The sequence below is a fragment of the Cervus elaphus genome, chromosome 11, assembly GCF_910594005.1.
Source record: "Cervus elaphus chromosome 11, mCerEla1.1, whole genome shotgun sequence".
NCBI classification, from domain to species: domain Eukaryota; kingdom Metazoa; phylum Chordata; class Mammalia; order Artiodactyla; family Cervidae; genus Cervus; species Cervus elaphus.
In genome coordinates, this window is record NC_057825.1 from 5,436,682 (window position 1) to 5,457,602 (window position 20,921).

At 51.0% G+C, this 20,921-nt stretch overlaps 1 protein-coding gene across 1 annotated transcript in view; it reads right to left on the reverse strand.

Annotated features, from left to right (window-relative positions):
• PRRC2B (proline rich coiled-coil 2B) overlaps positions 1-20,921 on the reverse strand; it is an 84,754-nt gene that overhangs the window by 41,940 nt on the left and 21,893 nt on the right. The window contains 8 exon segments of the mRNA XM_043916570.1: positions 1,848-1,990; positions 2,435-2,556; positions 3,014-3,255; positions 5,116-5,259; positions 9,246-9,318; positions 11,589-11,691; positions 13,715-13,892; positions 14,905-15,070. Of these exon segments, the coding sequence (XP_043772505.1) occupies positions 1,848-1,990; positions 2,435-2,556; positions 3,014-3,255; positions 5,116-5,259; positions 9,246-9,318; positions 11,589-11,691; positions 13,715-13,892; positions 14,905-15,019 (1,120 nt within the window). The 5' untranslated portion in view covers positions 15,020-15,070.

Below are 20,921 nucleotides of genomic sequence, written 5' to 3' on the forward strand. Positions count from 1 at the left end.
GAACAGAAGTCACACAGAACATGCCCTTGTGACTACAATGGAATTAAATGAGAAATCTACAAAGTTCCAATTAAAATGATCAGTGAACTAGAAAACAATCAAACAACGGAGAAAATTAAAGCCAAAAGTTCTTTGTAAAGATGAGTAAAACTAATGAGCCCTTGGCAGAAGTAAACAAGAAAAAGAGAAAAAAATACAAATTACCTAACTATCAGGGATGAAAAAGAGTGATACCTATATCATTACAAATCTTACATATATCATTAAAAAAAAAAGATTCTAAATTTATATGAAAATGGACTTAGAAGAGTAAAATAATCTTAAAAATGAACAAAGCTGGGAAACTTACACTAACTTACTACAAAGGTACAGTGTGGTACTGGCATAAGGATGAATAAATAGAATAAACAGGGTCCAGAAATAGACCCAAACTTAGGTGATCAATCAATTGTTGGCAAAGGTGTCAAAGCAATGCCACAGGCAAAGAGAAGTCTTGTCACAAACGGTCAGAACAACTGGGTATCCTGTTGGATTAAAATCAACCCCAACTCCCATCTCACACCATATACAATTTAACATGGACCACACATCTAAGAATCAGTCTTAAAATTATAAAACATAAGGGAGTATCTTTGCCACCAGGAGGGACAAAGATTTTTATAAAAGACACAATAGTAAAAACCATAAAAAACACAAATCTTTAAGTTAAACTTCATCAAAATTTAAAACTTCTGCCCATCAAAATGCAGTGCTAAGAAAATGGATCAGGCAGGCAGTGGGAAAAAACTTTTAAGTCTCCAAAGATGTGTATATGAACACTCAAAAAAAGATACCAGTAGCCAAATTGGCATGAAAACGAGTGTATGATTACTCATCAGCAAGATGCAAATTAAAAGCACAATGAGCTAATGCTACACACCCACCGGAATGGCTAAAATTAAAGAGACCAACATCAGAGCACTGTGAGGATGCAGAGCCAAATTCTGAGAACTGCCGCTGGAGTACACACCAGCCAGCCACCACGGAGGCCTGGGTGCTTCTGACAAACCTAATCACACCCCTCCGCTTTAACCAACGACTCCACTATTGGACAGGAACTCAAGAGAAATGAGAACAGCATCCATAATAAAACTTTCGGGCAAATTACAGGATTTGATATAATGACACATACCTCAGTAATTAAAAGCAACCACTGACACATGTAATAACACTGATGGATCTCGCAAACCTTACAGAGGAAAGCTGCACCACTCCATCATCCATCTGCAGTTAGGATTCATCAGAAGGGGGAGGCCTGGGGCAGTCGGGAGGAAGACTGGCTAGGGAGGAACAGAGTCAGTACTGTGTCTTGACGTGGCTGTGCTGCTCAAGCACGTGGGTTTATCAAACCCATACAACTAAATGTGCGCCTTTTACTTGGAAACAAACGTCCAGAAGAATTTTAAAAGAAAATAATCAGATTGAGAGTGTGGGTGATTATGATAATGTACAATGTTGGAACTTGCTGAAATGCAGTGACAGGGCGCTATGTGGGGCTCATCACACTCCTGGCTTAATTAACTCTTTCGTTACAAAAATTCTTTCTAAAAAAAAAAAATTTAAAAAAAAAAAAATTCTTTCTCCCTCCAAGAGTAAGACGAAAGACCAAGACAAAGACAACGTGGCTGTGTGAGGGTACCAGCAAGGATCTCTCAGGGCCCAAGGCTGTCTGCTGCTCCCTGCCCCCAGGGGTCCCTGTAGACTCTGTATCAGAGGAACTGCCAACCTTGGCAAGAAGCAGAAACAAGAGTGTGGTCCCCGCCTGCTGAACCGTCAGTTGAGAGCCCACCGGCAAATGCACCACCCACCTGCCCATCCATCATCGGCGTCGGTGTCCAGGTCGTCAAGGCCCTTCAGGTTTTCTGCGTTGACGATGGTGGGTCGTGGCACCCGCTCCACCAGTGGCCTCAGTGGACGGATTGGGCGGCTCACTCCCAGTCTATTTTCTTTTCTGATGACAGAGAGAAGGGTAAAGATGCTGAGCTGGTGTCACGTACACAGATGGAAGCAAACCCAAATACTTCTCTAAAACTATGTCCCCCCACTGCAAAGGTTCACATGTGCCCTTGATATTATAATCCGCCCCCCCTTTTAAAGAACATAAAATCAACAAATACATCCTCAAGAGAAGTTCTGCTTCTTTTTGCAGTTTTAGATGCTCGGTGTTAAATCTATGGTGACATCAATAAACAGCTACCAGAACCTGAACTCACAACCCCTCCTCTCATCCTGCCCCAGAGGCCAGCCCTCCCACACACCCTGGGCTATCAGGCTGGTTTCTAGCTTCTGAGGTCTCCAGAAGTCAAAGCACTTCCCTATGTAAACCCACTGTACTGTCCCAATATCACCAACCAGGGTGACTTCTACATACATGACTACAATGCAATGGCCTTACCCGTCTTGGTCATTCATCTGGAACTGTCTAAAAGGAACACGGGGTTCAAGACGGAGCTGAGGAAGGGGAAAAGATCCTCGTTCCACTGTACCCTGATTCTCTGATGACTGTGGTGAACACATCTGAAACATAACATCAATGAATAGGGTTTTCCAATAATGGCCCAGAGTCTAAGTTCCACTGGCATTAGAACTTGTTCTGGCAAATGGGAAACAGAAATAGGAAAGTCTTGGGTTTTCCCAATTAATCCTAGCACCATCTCCCCCATTTTTCCTGCCATCAGTACACAAATCTGGGGACATGTGTCTTGGGGAATACCTGCCTCTCCTTCTTCTAAAAGAACCAAGGTTAAGATAACATCCACATCACCAGGGAAGAAGCCAGAGGCCCTTAAAATTTGAAAAGGGGGAGTGAAAATGCAAAAGTAATGGAAACCTCCAAGGTAAGGTACCAGGGCAAAGAGACTGGGTGGGATGGGGGGGGGACACCCACAGTGGACATTCAACCACGTGAAGTAGGTTCTGCCGGACATGAACGATCTGACGCTGTGGGGACAGAATGCACACTCTGAAGACTTACAAAAGCAGGAAGCATGTCATGGTATGTAGGTGGGTGGTATACATTCCCCAAGAACTGTGAAGCCCCTTTTCGGACAGGCTGAGCCGGGCGGAGAGAGGGGTCCTTAGAATCGCTGGTACATGCCGAGGAGGGGGCTCCGTCTCCCGCACTCGAGTTCCTGCTGCCCAGCTCAGTTGGGGAGGCGCTCAGAGACGTGGCAGAAATTATGTTTCGCCCACCGCCCTCCCTCCAGCTTGTCACATCTGGAAATTGAAAGGGGGCAAAAGGGGAGAGGAAAGAGGAGGGGGGAGGAGGGATTTATGAGGTTCTGAAGGTCAAGGGACCCCCCTCACTCACCAAAAATTAAAAAAAAAAAAAAAACACCCAAAAGTGAAGAATTGAGTTGACTGGTCAAGTCTGTCAGGGAAGGTGGGGGGCAGACATCTGGCCAATGAGTATGAAATTGCTGAGGGTGTCTGACTGTCAGAGAAACACAAAACATGGTCTGCTCAGAGGGAAGGCAAGTGTAAGTCTTCCTTCATCAACTCAAGAGACCGCACAACCTGAGACCTAACACCCCAAAGAGACCCAGAAGGCCCCAAAAGAGCAGTCTTGGGTCACTGTTTCCACTAACACTAACCCAGTCCCATCGGGGCTGGTACCGGGCTTGGCACTGGACTTGATGTTGGAACCAGAGTTCCTGACCCAAGTTCAAACCCTGCTCAGCAGTGCCAACTCTAGTCAGGGACTTCCTAGCTGCAATGTAGAAAACAGCTACTGGCCCCCTCAAGTAGGGGCTGGAAGAGTCTGGGCCCCCCTGCTCAGGCCTCATCCCACCTGCTCCCACAGTGGCCTGGGGGGACCTCCTGCAGGCCACAGACTGAAATCTGCCAATCCTCTCTGACCATCGTTTCAAGATGACACTTTCTCCTGTTCAACGTGGCAAAGCCTGGTGGGATTACAGGCCAACAAGGAATCAGATGAGCCAAAAACACTCCTCTTTTCGTTCGTTCAACTTATAGTTAGAGAAGTTGAAACATGAAAGGTCCCTGAGTACTTGACCCCTAAGAGAATGGAACCCAGGATCGAAGCCACAAAGTCACACTGCTCCCAACTCTTCAGCCACCTTTTACATGACCTTGGCCAAGCCCTGGTCACCCGAGGTCATCTGCTTCTTCATCTTCTCAAACAAGGCAACAGAACTGATTCCAGAAGCCTCTTCTAGTTCTAAATTGTTACAGTCCTACAGCAGTTCATCTTACTTAATCCCAGAAAGTTGATGTTTCTGGCCTAAGGAATTTGATTATATATTTGGAACAAACAAAATAACCCAGCATAGACCACTGAGAAGACAGTATGTTTTATTAAAGAGCTGCACGGTGATCATTTCATTTATAGGATATCCGTTCTGACTCTGGGATACCTTGGGGATTAATCAAAACAAGCAGATAAAAAAGTCTCTCATATTTCAAGACCTGATCAACTCCCCACCCCAAGGTCTATTTCAGAATCCGTGATTAGAACTGATGGAAAATCCCATTTCCAAACAACACCTTAAATTTTAACCACCCAAGGCCATGATGAAAAAAAGTATTACCAGTAAGAATTGCTACACAACCCTGCCTACCCCTTGGCCAGACCCCAGATGAGGGGCCATGGAGATGAGTGCTGGGCTGGCTACTCAACCAGGGAAACATGTTACAAAACAGATTCTAATTCGGCTGGGGGGTGGGAGAGGGCTGGAAATCAGATTTAACGAACGCCCAAGTGATTCTGACAGGACTCTGGAAACCACTGCTTAGAAAATAAGCTCTTGAACTGGGAATCAAGTTAACTCGTCCTTGGTCCAGCTGTCCCTGCCGTGACCACCCAGGCACAGCACAGCCTCCGGTGACTGCTGGGAAGGTGGACAGGTCTGGACTGACCCAAAGAACAGGAAGGGAGGCGTGACCTCCAGTTCAGCCCGGGGAGTAAGTCCACAGACACAAGGACCCAGGTACAAGATCGCCAGCCGTGCTCTCCAGGCAGGGAGCCTGGCTGCTTGAAAGATGGCTTGTGTCTAAGAGGGGCAGAAGCTGAAGGGAAACTCTGCTGTTTCCAGACGGGGGCTGAAGCTCACTTACTCTGAGGGCGGAGGCTTGGTCCTGGCCCATACGACAGATCTAAGACGCCCTTTTCTTTGCCAGCCTTGTCCTGCCCTCCAGCTGCTTTCAGCGTCGGAAATTCCTCGGGAGAGAAGGATAACAGTCGGCTTGAGGCCCTTAAACCTGTCAAGAGAATCGGAAAGACTCAGGGGGCAGATGAGACTGGCGTCCATGGTTCTCTGCGTCAGCCTTGGAGCACACTGGCGGCCCCACCACCCTGAAGGGCGCTGCTTCCCGCAGTGCCGTCTGGGCTGGCCTTCTGTGCCCACAGAGTAGCACCAGGGTTTCCCGAGGGTGACGATGGGAGGCTGCCCGCAGACCGCAGCAGGCCCCCTGCCAGAGCTGGTCACAGATGGCAGGGGTCGGGTACGGCAACTACTGCAGTCTGAGCCTCCCTTCCCACTCCTGGAGGAAGGCAGTACCATCCTTTCAGTGGTGGTCCTGGGCGGGCGGAGACAAGCATGGTCTTTGGGGAAAACTGTCAGTGAGGTCAGTGGCTTTTGGGTGGAGGTAATGTCCCTCCCCAACACCTCACAGCTCACACTGCCTCCTGGATTGGTCTGTCCACTCCAGTAAACCATTTCCTACAAAGCTCCTCAAGCCCTGCAAGGCCAAACACTTTGACCCTTACAATCCTGGGAACAACTTCTTTCCTTGTTCTCTCAATCAGCCCCCAACACTATCAACCCCTGCAGAGAAGCAGCCTTTCCTGAGCATGCTCCTATCACTCAGAGCAAGGAGCACTGGGACCCTGCCATTACCTCTCGATGAACGGGTACTGACAAGTGATGCATTTTAGGGCTTGGAGTGGGATCTGGTCCCTTCAGTGAACACAGCACATGTGCAGCACCACACAAACTTAGCAACAGCAACATCACACAGTAAAATATCCAACTGTGACTCACCTTGACTCCCAGGCAATACACCCAAGTCTGTCCCTAGGTATTACTGATCAGAGGACCTGCTGACGACAGCAGGCTTTGTCAGAAAGAGGCAGCAGGGTTAGTGCAGAAGCTCAAGGTGGCCATCCGTTCACCAACGCCCTTAGTAAAAAGGTCCAGGGGGATTAAATGAACCCACTGGGGGGGGTAAACGGACACGTTACTAACCAATGATTCACTTGAGAGGTAATCGCCAGGTGTCACAAAGGAGCACCACTGCCCTCACAGTTGCCTCATTGTATCAAAAGGTCATTGGCAGGAGTGAAATATGAAAGTCAATATTTTAATAGAAGTATGAATAGACGGGCTTCCCTGGTGGTCCAGGGGTTAAGACTCCGAGCTCCCACTGCAGGGGACTACAGGTTCCATCCCTAGTCAGGGAATGATCTCACATGTCGTGTGGGCGCACACACAAAAAAAGGTAGACAGTTTGAAGTTAAAGTAATAACCAAAAAAGCAACAAAAGCCTAATACTTTTTTCCTGTCTTGATAATCATGAAGGTGATGTTCTAATCATGAATAAAACTTACCCTCCACAGATAAACAGGACAAAGTGAAGAACTCAAACATTCACAGCAAAGTTGTATTCCTAAGGTTTCGATGCCCTGTAACGCTCACCCAACATTCCCTCCTGCCCTCTCTTCTCCCAGGAGGAATGGAGGCAGCACAATCAGAGGCTTCTTGCAAGGCCCCAGAGGGAGCTGCTGGTGGTTCAGACAGCAGAGCCTGCAGGTCACACACCTCCAGACTCTGCCTGAACCACAGCCAGGCCTGGGCCTGGTCCAGCTGAAACAGGCCAGGGACCACCCTCCACACGCAGAGTCTGTCAACTCAGGAAGAACCTCAACAGTTCCAAAGTCGTGAAAATGTCTGTGCACAGCCCTGGAAGCCTCACAGGCTGTAACCCCCGCGCAGGAGGGGTCACAGTCAGCACACGTCTGTTCTTTTCTCTTGGGCTACTGGGTTCTGCCGCCTCCCAGACAAGCTACTGCATGTTGACAGGATATTTTACTGTGTTTTAGAATTATTTTCTAAACCAAGTTTTATTTCCATAAGTAAATCAAAAGGTTCAAAGGTAAAAAGCCTTAAAGAAAAATCAACAGAAGCCCTCCTCCCACCCAGGTGCCCCATATATCCACATCAAAGAAAAGTGAAAGTGTTAGTTGGTGAGTCGTGTGGGACTTTGCAACCCCATGGACTATAGCCCGCCTGGCTCCTCTGTCCATGGGATTTTCCAGGCAAGAATACTGGAGTAGCCATTTCCTTCTCCAGGGGATCTTCCCAACCCAGGGATCGAACCTGGGGTCTCCAGCTTTCCAGGCAGACTCTTTACTGTCTGAGCCACTAGGGAAGCCCTGATCTACATCAAATGTCCTTACAAAATATACACTTTTCTGTTTTGTTCCCTCCCTTCCTTCCTCTTATGTTTCCCTCCAGAGGTTTTTTTTTTAAATGCACATACATTTTCTAGAAACATATTTTCTCTCGTCCTGATTTTTTGCACAAATGGTAAAATACTCTTTACTGTTCTACACTTTTTTCACTTAAGAATATGTCTTGGAAAGCTTGCCAGATCAGTAGAAAACTGCATTTTTTTCCTTCTAGCCAAACAACATTTCATTTAAGTACCATTATTTGATGGACATGTCAAGTGGCTACTTCCAATCTTTTGCGATTACAACGTGGCAGTGAGTCATCTTGTGTCACTCAGCTGTAACAGGTATCACTTGCAGGGTGATTGCCCCCCACAGTGGAACTGCCAGGTCAGAGGGTATCAGGCTGGTACTGATAGGCAGTGCCAGGCTGCCCTCCATAAGAGCTGTGCCAACTTTAATTCAAATAACCTCTACCGTTCCTGTTAATTAAAAACAAATATACTGAATTTACATTTTTCAACCTCACAGAAATAAGAGGCTACAGAGAGCAAAGACCCACTGTGAACAGCCCAGTGAACGGTCTCCACAAAGCCTCTGGAAGGACCTTGTCTAGGTCTGAAAGGCCCTGTCACTCCCCCCACCCACCGCTCTCTGCTTGTCTGGCTCCCTCCACCTCGCCCTTCCGCCTGGAGCTGCGTGTCCCCTGCCACACTGACTGACATCCCCACTGGAGACGGAGGAAGTGCGAGCCTTCACCTGCACGGCAGCCCGACCCAGAAGGGCCCGTGCTCAGGGCATCAGAGCAGCCAGCTGTGCAGGGCACTTGGTGTGTGGAGCTGGTATCTACTCTCAACCATGACATGTGAGGCCTGGCAAGGCCTCGGCTGGCACGGATGCGCAGAAGACAGCGGCAACGCCGGGACAGGGCTGAGGGTAAAGACGTTGGCCTGTGCTGGTCGCAGAGGAAAGGGCAACTGTGGTCGAGCCGCTCACACCTCCGTCCCTTTCTTTCCAGCTCGGGGCGCTGCCTGGCGCTGTCTCCGCGTCATGCTAGAAACATGCCCCCAACACTAGAAAACCAGGAGAGTCCAGAGAGAAATCCAAATGTTTGGCTCCCTGCAAAAACACCTGCTGACCCTGGGCCCACAGACCCAAGGGAGCCAGGTTCCCCGGCACCACCACACAACCACTGTACCCCGGCCTGCCTTGGAGCCATCTCAGCGCGCCACTCGGCACTGACCTAAGGCTCTAGACACTTCCTCCTCCCACGCGCCCTCCACCGTCCCTGGGCTGAACCGCCACAGTATCTGAGTGTGTCTCCCTGTGTCAGGAGGGACACCATGGCAACAAACCCCACGTAACCTCTGCCGGCTCTGGTGACACCGTCCAAAAGCAAGCAGCTCAGCTCCCAGGCCTGCTGATTTACAAACCCAGGCCGCAAGCCAGCGCGGCCGCAAGCCAGCGCACCCGCACACGACACCTCGCCCCATGAGGGAGGAGGCAGGTGCTTGCTGAGCAAGGACTTGTTCCATTAGCTCAGCCACCCGGGGTGTGCAGGGCCAGCACTGGGGTCTCCTTCGCACACCAGGGGGATTGTCTTCAGCGATAATGTTCAGTGAGACCAGAGAGTTGACGTGGTCTGCAGAATCAGCGCCTCCACGCAAAGGCAGCACCTCGCTTGGCGAGGAGTCCACAAAGCTCCAGGCTAAAGACTGCCTGGACTGAACTGGGACAGTCCAGGAAAGGTACGCGTCCCTCCCACGGCCCAGTGCGACACCACACGCACACTCACCACCTTCGTGTCCTGCTGGCTTTCCATTCAGCTGTGCCCATGACTTTGGTCCACCTGGAGCTGAATTTGGATTCTGAAAGAAGGAAGAGAATGAGAACAGGGCCAGCCCAGCGGGCCGCTGTCCACGCCCCGACCACATCACAGCAAGGTGCGCTGAGGCTACATCACTGCACCCACTACCACTACCCGGGCAGACCCAAGCACACGTGCTTGCCACACAGCCTTCCACTCAGGAAGCAGCCGGGCTCAGGAAGCACTGGCCACATGACAAATGCGGAGCAGGCCGGAGGGCAAGCAGCCAGTCCAGGGTCCCAGAGCAGAGCCGGAGCTGCACCCCGGAACACGTGCCCACACAGAGATCCTGTGTGTTGCTCCAGGGACAAGACCAACCCCCAACTCCAGTGCGTGCCTTAAAAACTGTGCCGCTGCTAAGAGAATACACACGTGGGTAAGCTGACGTGCCTGTGTCGACACAGTGAGCTGCGTCGCTGGCCGGCCCGGCACCACTTCCCACGGCTACTGTCATCCTCCAAGGACCGATTCCCCAAGCCCAGCCTTCCGCGCCCCCGCATCTGGGCTCGTTGGCTCAGTGCACCTTTGCTGAAAGCTCCCTACATGCAGGCCAGGTGCCAGGCACACCAGGGTCACCTGGGTTAGACACCCAGCTAGGGAGGGAGGCCAGGCCTTGTTCCCACCCTGCCAGGGTCCAAAGCCCCGTCAGGGCCCCAATCACTGAGCCAGCTGCCTCTCCCAGCAACATGCCTTAACAACTGAAGGTAGAGATACACAAAACCGAGTTGATGCAGCGTGACGTCTCATCACCCACTGGACTGGATCCCAGATCAAATGATTCCCTCCTCCTGTCCTCCCCTGCTGCTACCTCCACACACGCTCAGGGTAGACGGCGGTCTCTCCAGCCTCCAAGGCAGAGCTCACCAGGTCCAACAACCCATTTATCACAGACTTTCCCCAAGTGGCCTGGAATGCCCACAGGCCCTGGGGGGTCTGAACAGCTGGGGAGGGGGGTGGGCCTCCAGACCAGGAGGCAGAGGCCCCGGGTGACTGCTATCCCACAGCCGCCCCCTTGGGGTCTGCAGTCACAGGGCCCCGGGCCCTCGCCCACCAAGGGCACCAAACTGGAAGAGAAGGCCTATGGGGCCGGCCAAGGAAGGGTTACTAACGCTGCAGCAAATCGCATGCCCAGAGTCGAACTGCCTCTGAGATGAGGTTTCAAAGTCAGAAAACACTGGGGGTCTCTTCCCCTCACCATCTCTGCAGGAGAGGAAAGCCAGGAAGCACCGGACAGAGGGGCCGCAGGCTGGCTCCAGGACAGGGCCTGGCCCGACCCCAACAGTCCCACAGCACCCGTTCTCCATGGAAGCCCAGGCCCTGCGCAGCGGGGACACAGCAAGTTCATCTCCAACAGGCTCGCAGAGCCAGCTCTGACATAGAACCAGGGCTGCAGAAACAACCAAGGCCCCTTAACCACACTCGGTCTCAAATCTGGGAAAGAGACATGAACTCCACGCTACCCACTGTTCAACAGGGCCCAGTGGACTTAGGCTGGTAAACATGGAATCTCACATGAATGTGGATTTTTTTTTCCTTCTTCTCCTTTGATTTAAAAGCACAGTTCAGTGTTGGCTGGAGGAGGGTGTCCCTCTGGCACAGCCGTGAACGTTCCCCACAGAGTGGTTCTTTTCAAGAGAGCCAGCGAGTGCCAGGTATCTGTCCAGATTTCCAGCTACCAGCTGCTGGCCTCTGTAACCCACAGACGCTGACGGACCAAGTACAATACGAGCTCTTGATTAATCATGACTTTCTGTTTAAAGAAGTGTTTGAAATGCATCAACAAATGAAGGATTATAGCTCATTAATCCACAAAGTGTGTTCTGAGAAACACTAGTCCCCAGAGAGAGTCTGCTAAAAGACATTTCCAAGGACAAGTAAATTCGGGGCCTGCTGTCCACAATGTCCTTCACCTGGAGACCCAGGACACATCAGCACACTGAAGCCACAGACAGAAAGTCTGACGCTGAGAAACCCAGTGAAGGCGCCTGCTTTGTTTTGTTTTCCAAACTCACCAGCCTGCTGAACCTTCTGTGGCCTAATGCTTGCTGTCTGCTTATGGCTCCTGCTTCCGGGGAGACACTGGGGGGCCCCGATCTAGCATGCAGCTGCCCAACTGACTCACCTTGAGCTAAGCCAACAGGAATCCAACTAGGCATCTACATTCTATCCCGAATCTGGGGTCTTTCTTGAAAGTCACTCTTCAGGTTGGTCTCTGGAACGGGCAGGTCACATGGAGCCACCCTTCTTGGCGACAGGGTCCCCAGCACCTACCTCCTGACTGATCGACTGTGTCGGCTTCTGCAAATTGGAGACAGATTTCTGCAAACCCGGCTGCGGCAGCGACTCCGGCGGCTGAGAGGCCGTCGCACTGGAACTGGACAAAGGCAGGACACACGTGAGGATCAGACAGGCCATGGCCTCAGGGTCCCTCCACATTCCAATGGCGGATAAAAATACCTCCCCCTCGACAGACTCCTAGGCTGGCCAAGAGAATGAGAAACTGGACAGCATGTGAGGTCTGCTCACCGACCCCTGACAGGACGGCCAGTCCTCTGCCTTCCTGCAGAGCCTTCTGCCTGCAAAGACTGAAAGCCCGCTGAGAACAACAAAGAGACGAGGATCTGCCACAAGGGCAGCTACAACAGTGGGTGGAGGGCCCCCGCCTCTCACTCCTGACCAAGGGTTCACAGCTCCTCAGGGGCTGACCACTCTGAAACAGGAGATTTTTTTTTTAACCTATTGGGTTTATGAAAAAAATATATATGCTCAAGGTAAAAATAAATACATACAATGCAGAATGTGTCACCATCTCATCCTCCAGAGAGAAACTCTTAACACATTTTTCTACACATGTTAGCACAGTGCTTTTTAACACAAGTAGGCTAACACCACACACACACCTCAGTAACTTGTGTTTTACTCAATACCCGACATCTTTCTATGACAACACACGTGGATCCACTGCTTTCTTCTAACGACACAGGGGGATGGCCTAGAATGTGCCAATCTCCAGATTCTCTTCCATGACAGATAAAACCACACAAACTTTTCTGTGTACTCCAAACACTGAGTCCCAGCAGGTGTGCCCCGCCCCCCCAACTCGGCCACCTCCCTGACGGCCAGGAAGAGGGCGGCAGAGACGCAGCGCCGGCAACCTGCTGCCTCTACCACCGCTCTTCACCTCTCGCTGGCAAACATGCTTCAGCACACCAGCCCCGTTCAAGCCGCCTGATGCTGTGCCGACGGAGCATTAAGACCGGATAAAAGCAAGGAGTGAGGTTTTGTCCTCTCTCTCTAGAGCTAGCAGTAGCAGAAGCATTTCACTGCTTACACTGAAATGTGTAGCATCAGTTTCATTAGAAGCTGCAGTGTCTATGATTGACAGGAATGATGACACTAACACTGACATCTGCCAACCACCAGGCCCTGTGCCAAGCATGTGACCCGTGTCCTCTCATCCCTCTCCTGGAGCCAGCCCTGGAGCCAGGGGTTATTTGTACCTCACAGGAGGACACTGATGGTCAGAAGTCAAATGGCTCCCCAGTATCCACAAAGCTAATAAACGGCCTGGCTAGAAATCACACAGCAGTGTCTGATTCCACAAGTCACACTATACCATGAATCGGGACGATCCCTATACAGACTGTTAGGAAATGTTTACAATATTTGGTTATTACTGATCGATTACCTGGCTGAATAATCTGTTCACTCTCTATATCTTGTCTGAAGTAACTACAGGAAGCTTTGGGCTATTTTCAATTAGAGAAAAGGACCCTTGTTGGCAGGCCGTGATCTGGGTCACCTTTACTTTCTGGGTCCAGGGTATCAGCAGCCAGACTTCAGGGACACACGGCACAAAGGTGGACGAGGCCAGACTGCTCCATTTCCACTGCCTGACAAGCAAACCCCAGCAGCCGGGTTCTGCCAGCCGGCGTCAGTGAGGCCCTGTCCTTCCCTGATGCCCTCCTGCCCTTCCCTGATTCAGGGCAGCTGCGCACTGACCCGGAGCGCCTGGGCCCGGGGTGGCTCTCTCCAGTGACCGTCGTGGGGAGCAGGGCAGCCACCTGTGTGGGGCGCTGCAGTCCCACAGCCCGGAAGGCTCCTCCTCCTCCACCTGGGGCCCAGCACCCAGGGACCCCAACCAGAATCAAGCGCTCGGCTCTGTCCACAGTGGCTCATGCAGGAACTGGCTCGAGTCATTGCCTAAGCTCCTCTGGGAGTGATGAGGGCTTTCTTAATAAGGCACAAGGGACACTGATCACTGGGGGACAAGGTGGCTCACAGAAGCCCTGCCTCTGTGGCTCTAGGAGCCGGGAAGCGAGAAACAACTCAGCAGCAGGCGTCGAGGTGGGAGAGGCGTCCTCCAGCCCCGCCTACCACCCACCCCTCGCTCTCACCTCTTTGGGTCTTGCTGGTCCTGCTTGTTTGCCCATCCTGTTCCGTCCTTGGGTACTATCACGATGTTGGGGTCGTTTCCTTTGTTTTCAGACTTCAGGCTTGGCAGGTTTGCAGGCGGTGGCATGCGCCGGGCCGTGGCAACTTTCCCGAGACTTTGTAAGCCATGTCGAGGAATAACTGCGGGGGGAGGGATGGAAAGAGATGTTGCACAGAAGTCACTGAAGCAGAGATGCTGGGTTCACTCAGCTGCTAGCCTAAATTCTAAGCGATGATGACATCGGCAACCAAACAAAAACAAGGGACAGATCTGCCGTGAAAACACACAGAAGGAACTTCCCTGGTGGCCCAGTGACTTGAGACTCTGCAGTGCCAATGCAGGGGGCTGGGTTCAATCTCTGGGCAGGGAACTAGATCCCACATGCTACAACTAAGAGCCCGCATTCTGCAACTAAAGATCCTGCATATGGCAACTAACACCCAGTGCAGCCAAATAAATGAAAATATTTAAAAAACAAAAACACACAAAAGTGCTTGGTCATCACTTGTAGTCATTTACAAGCTCTTCACCGAGGACTTCAGAGACACAGGCTGCTGAAGCCACTGCGGAGCTTCCGGTTACTTGTGGGCAGTAGGCTCAGGGAGTTTAAGTTTAGGACACAGTGGAAAGCCAGGCCCCAAAACCTCCATCCCACACAATCACCAGCCCTCTGCAAGGGGAGACTGCTCTGGGCTCGTGACAGCAGGACTGCGGGGACTCAGCCAAGCCTGAGCAGGGCCCCCGACATTCAAAAGATTTTCAGGGGGTGTGGACAGAATCAACAGGAAATTTTCCCACCAAGTTCTGGAATAGCAGAACCACAAAAGCTAAAAAGGGTAACTCTAGCGCAAATTAAATTCCATTCTACCCATCAGGCTCAAAATAGCCAGCGCTTCAATAAGACAAGACAGATGAGGAAATAATCCTGCTACAGCAGTCAGGATAGTCCAGGGTCTGAAATAGGACATCACATAGAAGTAGAGGATAATGGGCTCCCCAAGAACTATGGGGGTGACCCCATGGGCCCAGAAGACTGGCTTGTGTGGACCACATCTTTCTGACCAGACAGGGGACCCTAGGTTTTCCTGGTCCTAGACCTGAAAGTCTCGCCTAAGGGAAAGCATAGGGTACTGGGCTCCCACCCGCTCTTACCTGAGGATCTGATTGAATCTACTGATTTTCCTTTATACTTGTCAAACAGGCTGAGAGTCGAATACTTGCTTTTCCCATCCTTGCCCTTGGTTATTTGCCCCAAACGATCGGACATTGCGATGAAATGTCATCTAGTAAGGAAATTTTTCTCGGCACCGCTCCCGATCTGCCTTTGAATTGGAAAAAAAAAAAGTGTTAATCCTCCAGAATCTCTGATCCAGTGAACTGAATCCTTAGGGATCATGGATCTCCATGAAGATGTGAAGAAAGCTTCGGACTCTGTCCCTAGAAAGATGCCCTTCCCACACACAGGCAGCCTTTCTCACATTTAAAGTGCATCTTGTAGACACCACCCCACCTCCAATGACAGGAACTCTCCCTGCCTGAAAATCAGCTGCACTCTCTCACCCACCAGCCACAATGAGAGGTAAACCTCACACATCAGACCCTCTGAATCAAGGACAGCTCCTCAAGGTGGAAAAACAAAGCCTCATCCCCTTGTAGCACAACAGTGTAATGTCACAAATAACGCCTTCCTCATGGAAAGCTGTCCATTCCCAGGATGAGCAAAAGAGGGAAGTGCACAGCCAGGAAATCACCCGAAGTAGCTGGTATGGGCGCTTTCCAAACCAAAGCAGCAGCACCCAGAGGGAAACACCTGTTCAGGCACCAAGAGCAGGGCTCTCTGAGGCACAGACAGGAGAGAGAGCAGGCCCCCTCGGGGAGAGAAGCCCATGTGGGCAGTACTGTCCACGTCTGCCCTCCACTGGGAGAAAATCCTGAAAGGCCAGCCAAGGAAGCAGCGTCTCCCGAGTGCCACCTTCTACTTTTCTGCTGGCTCCTCCAGAAGCACCTTCCTCATTCGCTTTGGCACGCATCGATTTAAACACCCAGTGAGGCCATGTGCCAGGCAATGAGGACCAGCAGCTCCAGTGCTTTCATTCTACACTCACCCTTGGCTTTAGGTTCTAAATTTGATCATGGGAGAACAAAAACTTGTATAAGTGACTGTTACTTCCCACTGGAATTAATGTATGGGAAGAAAGCTAAAGCATCAACTTAGGCCTACTGATAAAATGTTTTCAACGACAAAATGGAAGTGAAAACATCCATGACTCATAACAGGCACCTGGCATAGCTGCTCCAGGAAGATCAGTCATTTCACCCTATTCTGAGGCCACCTCGGCCAGAGGAGCACACCCAGCGCATCCGTCCTTTCGTTCGTGTCACATGAAGTGCGATACTCAAGCCCTCCAGTCACTGTCTCGGGCGCAGGAACAGATAAGCACGCAATTTGTATCTGGAAACACTCCAGCACCTCGATGGACACCCAGGGGTGAGCATCCTGAGTTGCATACGATGTGCAGGGGTCACCTACCCAGTGGTCACCCTCCTCCACAGAAGTGCCTGTCTCCTCCCAACAGGTTTTCAGCCACCTAGGTGCAGTGTGGTATGGTTTAGTTACTAAGTCATGTCTGACTCTTAGGACCCCATGAACTGTAGCCCGCCAGGCTCTTCTGTCCATAGGATTCTCCAGGCAAGAACACTGGAGTGGGTGGCCGTTTCCTCCTCCAGAGGATCTTCCCAGCCCAGGGACGGAACCCGCATATCCTGCATTAGCAGACGGTGGGTTCTTTACTACCGAGCCACCAGGACAGCCACCCAGGATGGGTACTTAACTCCCTTCCTCACTCAGATCCCGGTTTAGGCAGCCACAGCCGGCCAGGGAGAGGCCCCCATGCAGCGCAGCGCTTAGGCCCCAGGATGCCAACAGCACAGCAGTGGCCAGCGGGCTCCGCGAAGGAGCAGCAATAACCTCAAGTGCTCACCAAGATGACCCATCAGAGCGCTCCACACCAGCTCCCTCCCCGGTGCCTGCCCACATGCCAGGGGGCTACAGACACACCTTCTATCTTTAAATCCCCGCCCCCAAAGCTGCACACAGGGAGTTTCTGCCACAGTCAGAACTGGTTATAACCTCCCCAGGCTGCTTCCCAACACTGGGCTGCAAGGCCTTGCAGGAAAGAGACTGGATCTTGTCCAGTGTCAGAATGACCAGTAATCATAGGCTTTCAAACAGAAAACCACCTGAAATTCTCCATTAAGACTAGATGAGATCTAATTTCAAAGAATATGCAACAAGACATGTGGTTGGCAAAATCTGCTGACTCTAGATCTAAAAGGAAAAGACCTGAACATGGGAAATAGATGGGCACCCCTGAGGAGGCCCTACAGCTCCAGCAGGGGTCCAAGCAGGTGCACCCCACCCACACAAAGTGGGAGCGGTCCAGGCAGAGGGGTGGAGTTTCTTATTCATTAGTAGGAGACTACTCCACTGAGGACTCTGAGCACTCTCCACAAACTCCCGAGGCCTGCTGAGTAACAGACTTGCGGATGCCCTAATTCCTAGAACCCGTGAGTATGTTACCTTCCCAGGCAACAGGGACTTTGCAGGTGTGATTAAATTGAGGATCCTGAAAAGGACAGATTATCCTGGATTATCCGGGTGGGCTTAATGTAATCACAAGGGTCTTAGAGAGGGAGGCAGGAGGGTCAGAGTCTGGGTGGTTAACAGGAGCACAGGCTGGAGTAAGGCTCTTTAAAGCTGGAAGGAGACTAAGAGCAGAGGGGTGCAGGCCACCAGCCAGACTTGCAGGACTACAGATGCAGCATCATCCATTTAAATCCAGATACACTATTCCTTGCTGAATTAAAAACCAAACCAACAAAGACAAGTGAAATAAAAATTATTCATCAGACATTCTGGGCAATCAAAAAAATTAAGACTTGAACCATCACATAATCTGACAATCCCACTTATGGGAATTGATGCAATGAATACGAAAATACTAATTTGAAGAGATGTATGTACCCCAATGTTCATCATAGAATTATTTACAATAGCCAAAAGGATGAATGAATAAAGAAGTTGTGATACATATACACAATGAAATACTACCCAGCCATTTAAAAAGAAAAAACTTTGCCATTTGTGACAACAAGGATGAACCTTTAGGGTATTATGCTAAGTGAAATACATCAGATGTAGAAAGACAAATATTCTATGATTTCAACTCACAGGTGGAATATAAAAATCAAACCAACAAACAAAAAATAAATGAAGAAACCAAAGCAAACAAAAACACATAGATACAGAGAACAGTCGTGAGCAGAAAGGGAGGGACAAGGAGAGGAAAAAATGGCAAAAAGGAACATCTGTATGATGAGGGATGGAAACTCAATTTTTTGTGGTCAGCATGCTCTGGGGCACAAGAAATAGAAACACAAAGTTGTACAGATAAAACATACGTTATAAACCAGTGTTACCTCAATAAAAAGTAAATCTTAAGAAGTATTCGTTAGCCCAAATTTCCACCAGTTCACTGATACAAACGGATCTCCCTGATTCTGCACTGTCTGGGCCCAGGGGCAGAGGTCAGAGTGTACACCGGTCAGAGTGGGTCTCCTGGTAACACCACGCCACTCAGAACTAACCAGTCCCCACACTCACCCCCAAAAAGCACTAGGGAACCAGACCTGACCGCACCCCAGCTCTTGGGATCCTGGAAAAAAATAAGGAAAAAACCTGAGCCAGTGGGAGCTAAGAAATGTTAATCAGTCAACAACTGTTGCTTGAATTACGTCCTCTAAATAAACTCAACCCCTCAGCAAATGCTAACTGAGCACCTACTATGTTTAGGGAATATGCTTTCTACTCCTTTTGACAAGAGCCCCTCAGCGCAGCCAAGGCAGGGGCGCGCTGGACTAACACCCGCTCTGAACCCACAGGCGTTCTTTTTGGAAGGCGCTTTCCTACTTTCTAACCAAGATATCCACTTAAGAACACTACTGGCCGTTCTAGACTTCAGTTTTCCCACGCAGACTGAGGGACCACAGCCAGATTTCACACATGCCAACGGGTTCTAAAATCAAACATACCCAATGTAAATAACCCACAGCCATGGAATTACATGGTTTATTATCAAAGCAGCATCTCACCACACACCGGGACTGGATTCTGCATTCCTACAGAAATTTTGGGTGCTAACAGGCAATGCGACTGAGTCACCATCGCTATGGAAACAGCCCCTGTGGGGGAGGGGGCCTGACACTTGTTCATCACGAGGCTCCACCTAAGAGTGCACAGATGGACTTCCTTCAGGCCCAATTCTCCCTTCCAGCAGGGCGGGCCAGTTACATACAGCCAGCCTGGGGAAATTGCAAGAGGCCGCATAGGGCCCACAGAGCAACAACTACTGGTATTTACCAGGCCCTTTACAAAGCAAGGTTACAGACACCAGCCTTGGGGCATGCAAGGGTTCTTTTAAGCCAGACTTCACTGAACAAACACCAAATAACAAATAAAATCATTCTGGTTTCCCCACCAGCACGCAGGTATCCATCTCCTCCAAGAATCGGGGTCACGCCGAGGGCCCAGCCCTGCCCCACCTGCGTCTCTGGCTGCTCTGCCTACCCCTGGGTTTTACAAACATCAGGCCCAGGATACTGTTAGTGTGGCTTTACCCAGCTTATGAATACCAACTGAGTTTCTGGTCTGTCGATACACACGCAAAGATTACACAAGGGCTCAACTAGCCTGTCAGATGGCAGAGACGTGCAGGCAAACGTGGGTGTGGCTCATGAGGCTGGGAGGTGAGGGAACACGCTTCTGGTGGGTCAGGGGCATGTCCGTTCAGCCTGGCTCGTTGGGGACAAACCAGTGGCAACTCCAGGCTCTGTGGGCAGCACAGAGCAAGCCTGGAGCCCAGCCAGGGCTCTCACTCTGCATGTGCTCCCTTTTGTAGGCAGCAGAATTCTTTTCTGGGGTGTTGGTTTTTTTTTTCCTATACAAGATCTAATTTGGATCCTCGGTACTCCATCTACAGCAACTACAAGACAAGGGAGCCCCGTCCTGCCCTCCTGCTGGAAGCCCTCCCCACCACCCAGGCCCGCCCCACCCCTCAAGGCCTTGTCTGGCTCCCTGGGCATTCTCACCTAGAAAGAAAGAAGTAAAAAGCACCCAAAATCCGTGTGAAGACAACTTTAGGGGAATGAAGAAAAGGACATCTTAAATCCACGTCTGCCTATTTTGGCAACTTTCCTAAAAGTGCCAAGAGGCCAGGCTCTATAAGAACAAAGGAACCAGAAAGATTCGCCAACAAAGGCAACTTAGTCCAGGCCCCGCCCCTCCAGACAGTAGTCCCAGTCAGGTCACCAGAAGACGCCTGCTCTCGTCCACCAGAGGGAGGACCTCTCAGCTTCCAGCTTATAAAAAGCCATTTCCGAGTAACAGGATTCATTTCACTTCCACTTGGGTACCAGCCAGCAGCAGACACCCGCCCAGCCGGGGACACCCCGGGGTAGCACTCAGGGCGAGCTGGGTACCCACCGACACTCACTGTCCTCCATGCTCAGAAGACACTACGGTCATCAGCCTGCTTTACAGAGGACACTACATTATGGTCAGGACAGAGGAGTAAACCGTCCAGGATCACAGGCCACTGAGTGCTACAGCAGGCCTGGAGCCCGGGCGGGGACACCTGGCTGCAGACTCCACGCCCAGGGACCCTGACTCCAGGCTGCTGGGGCTCGGCCTGGGGGACAGCAAGTGCACTGGCTCAGACAGGTGTCACCCCTGGCTCAAAGGGCACCTCCTGGGAAACTGCAGATGACGGGACTGGACAAGGTGCCTAAAAACAAAACATCTTCTACACGCCAATGCTGCTAACCAACAACAGCCAGGTTTACACTGGGGCAAACCCAGGCTTTTCACAGGTCTCCCTGAGTCTGGCAACATTTGGGCAAATCATCTGCCTTCCTGAGCAGTCCTCAATCCTGAGGACACCTGGAGCCAGCACCACATGGCTCTGTCCTCCAGTCACTGACACTGAAGGGCCCACTGCATGCTCAGAGCGGAGGGGTCGCCGGGGAAGTCCCACGAGCCACAAAAACAGTGCCTTCAGCCTAAGTGCCACAGCCACAAGGCACAAGCAGGAGCCCCCAACCTGGGGTGAGGA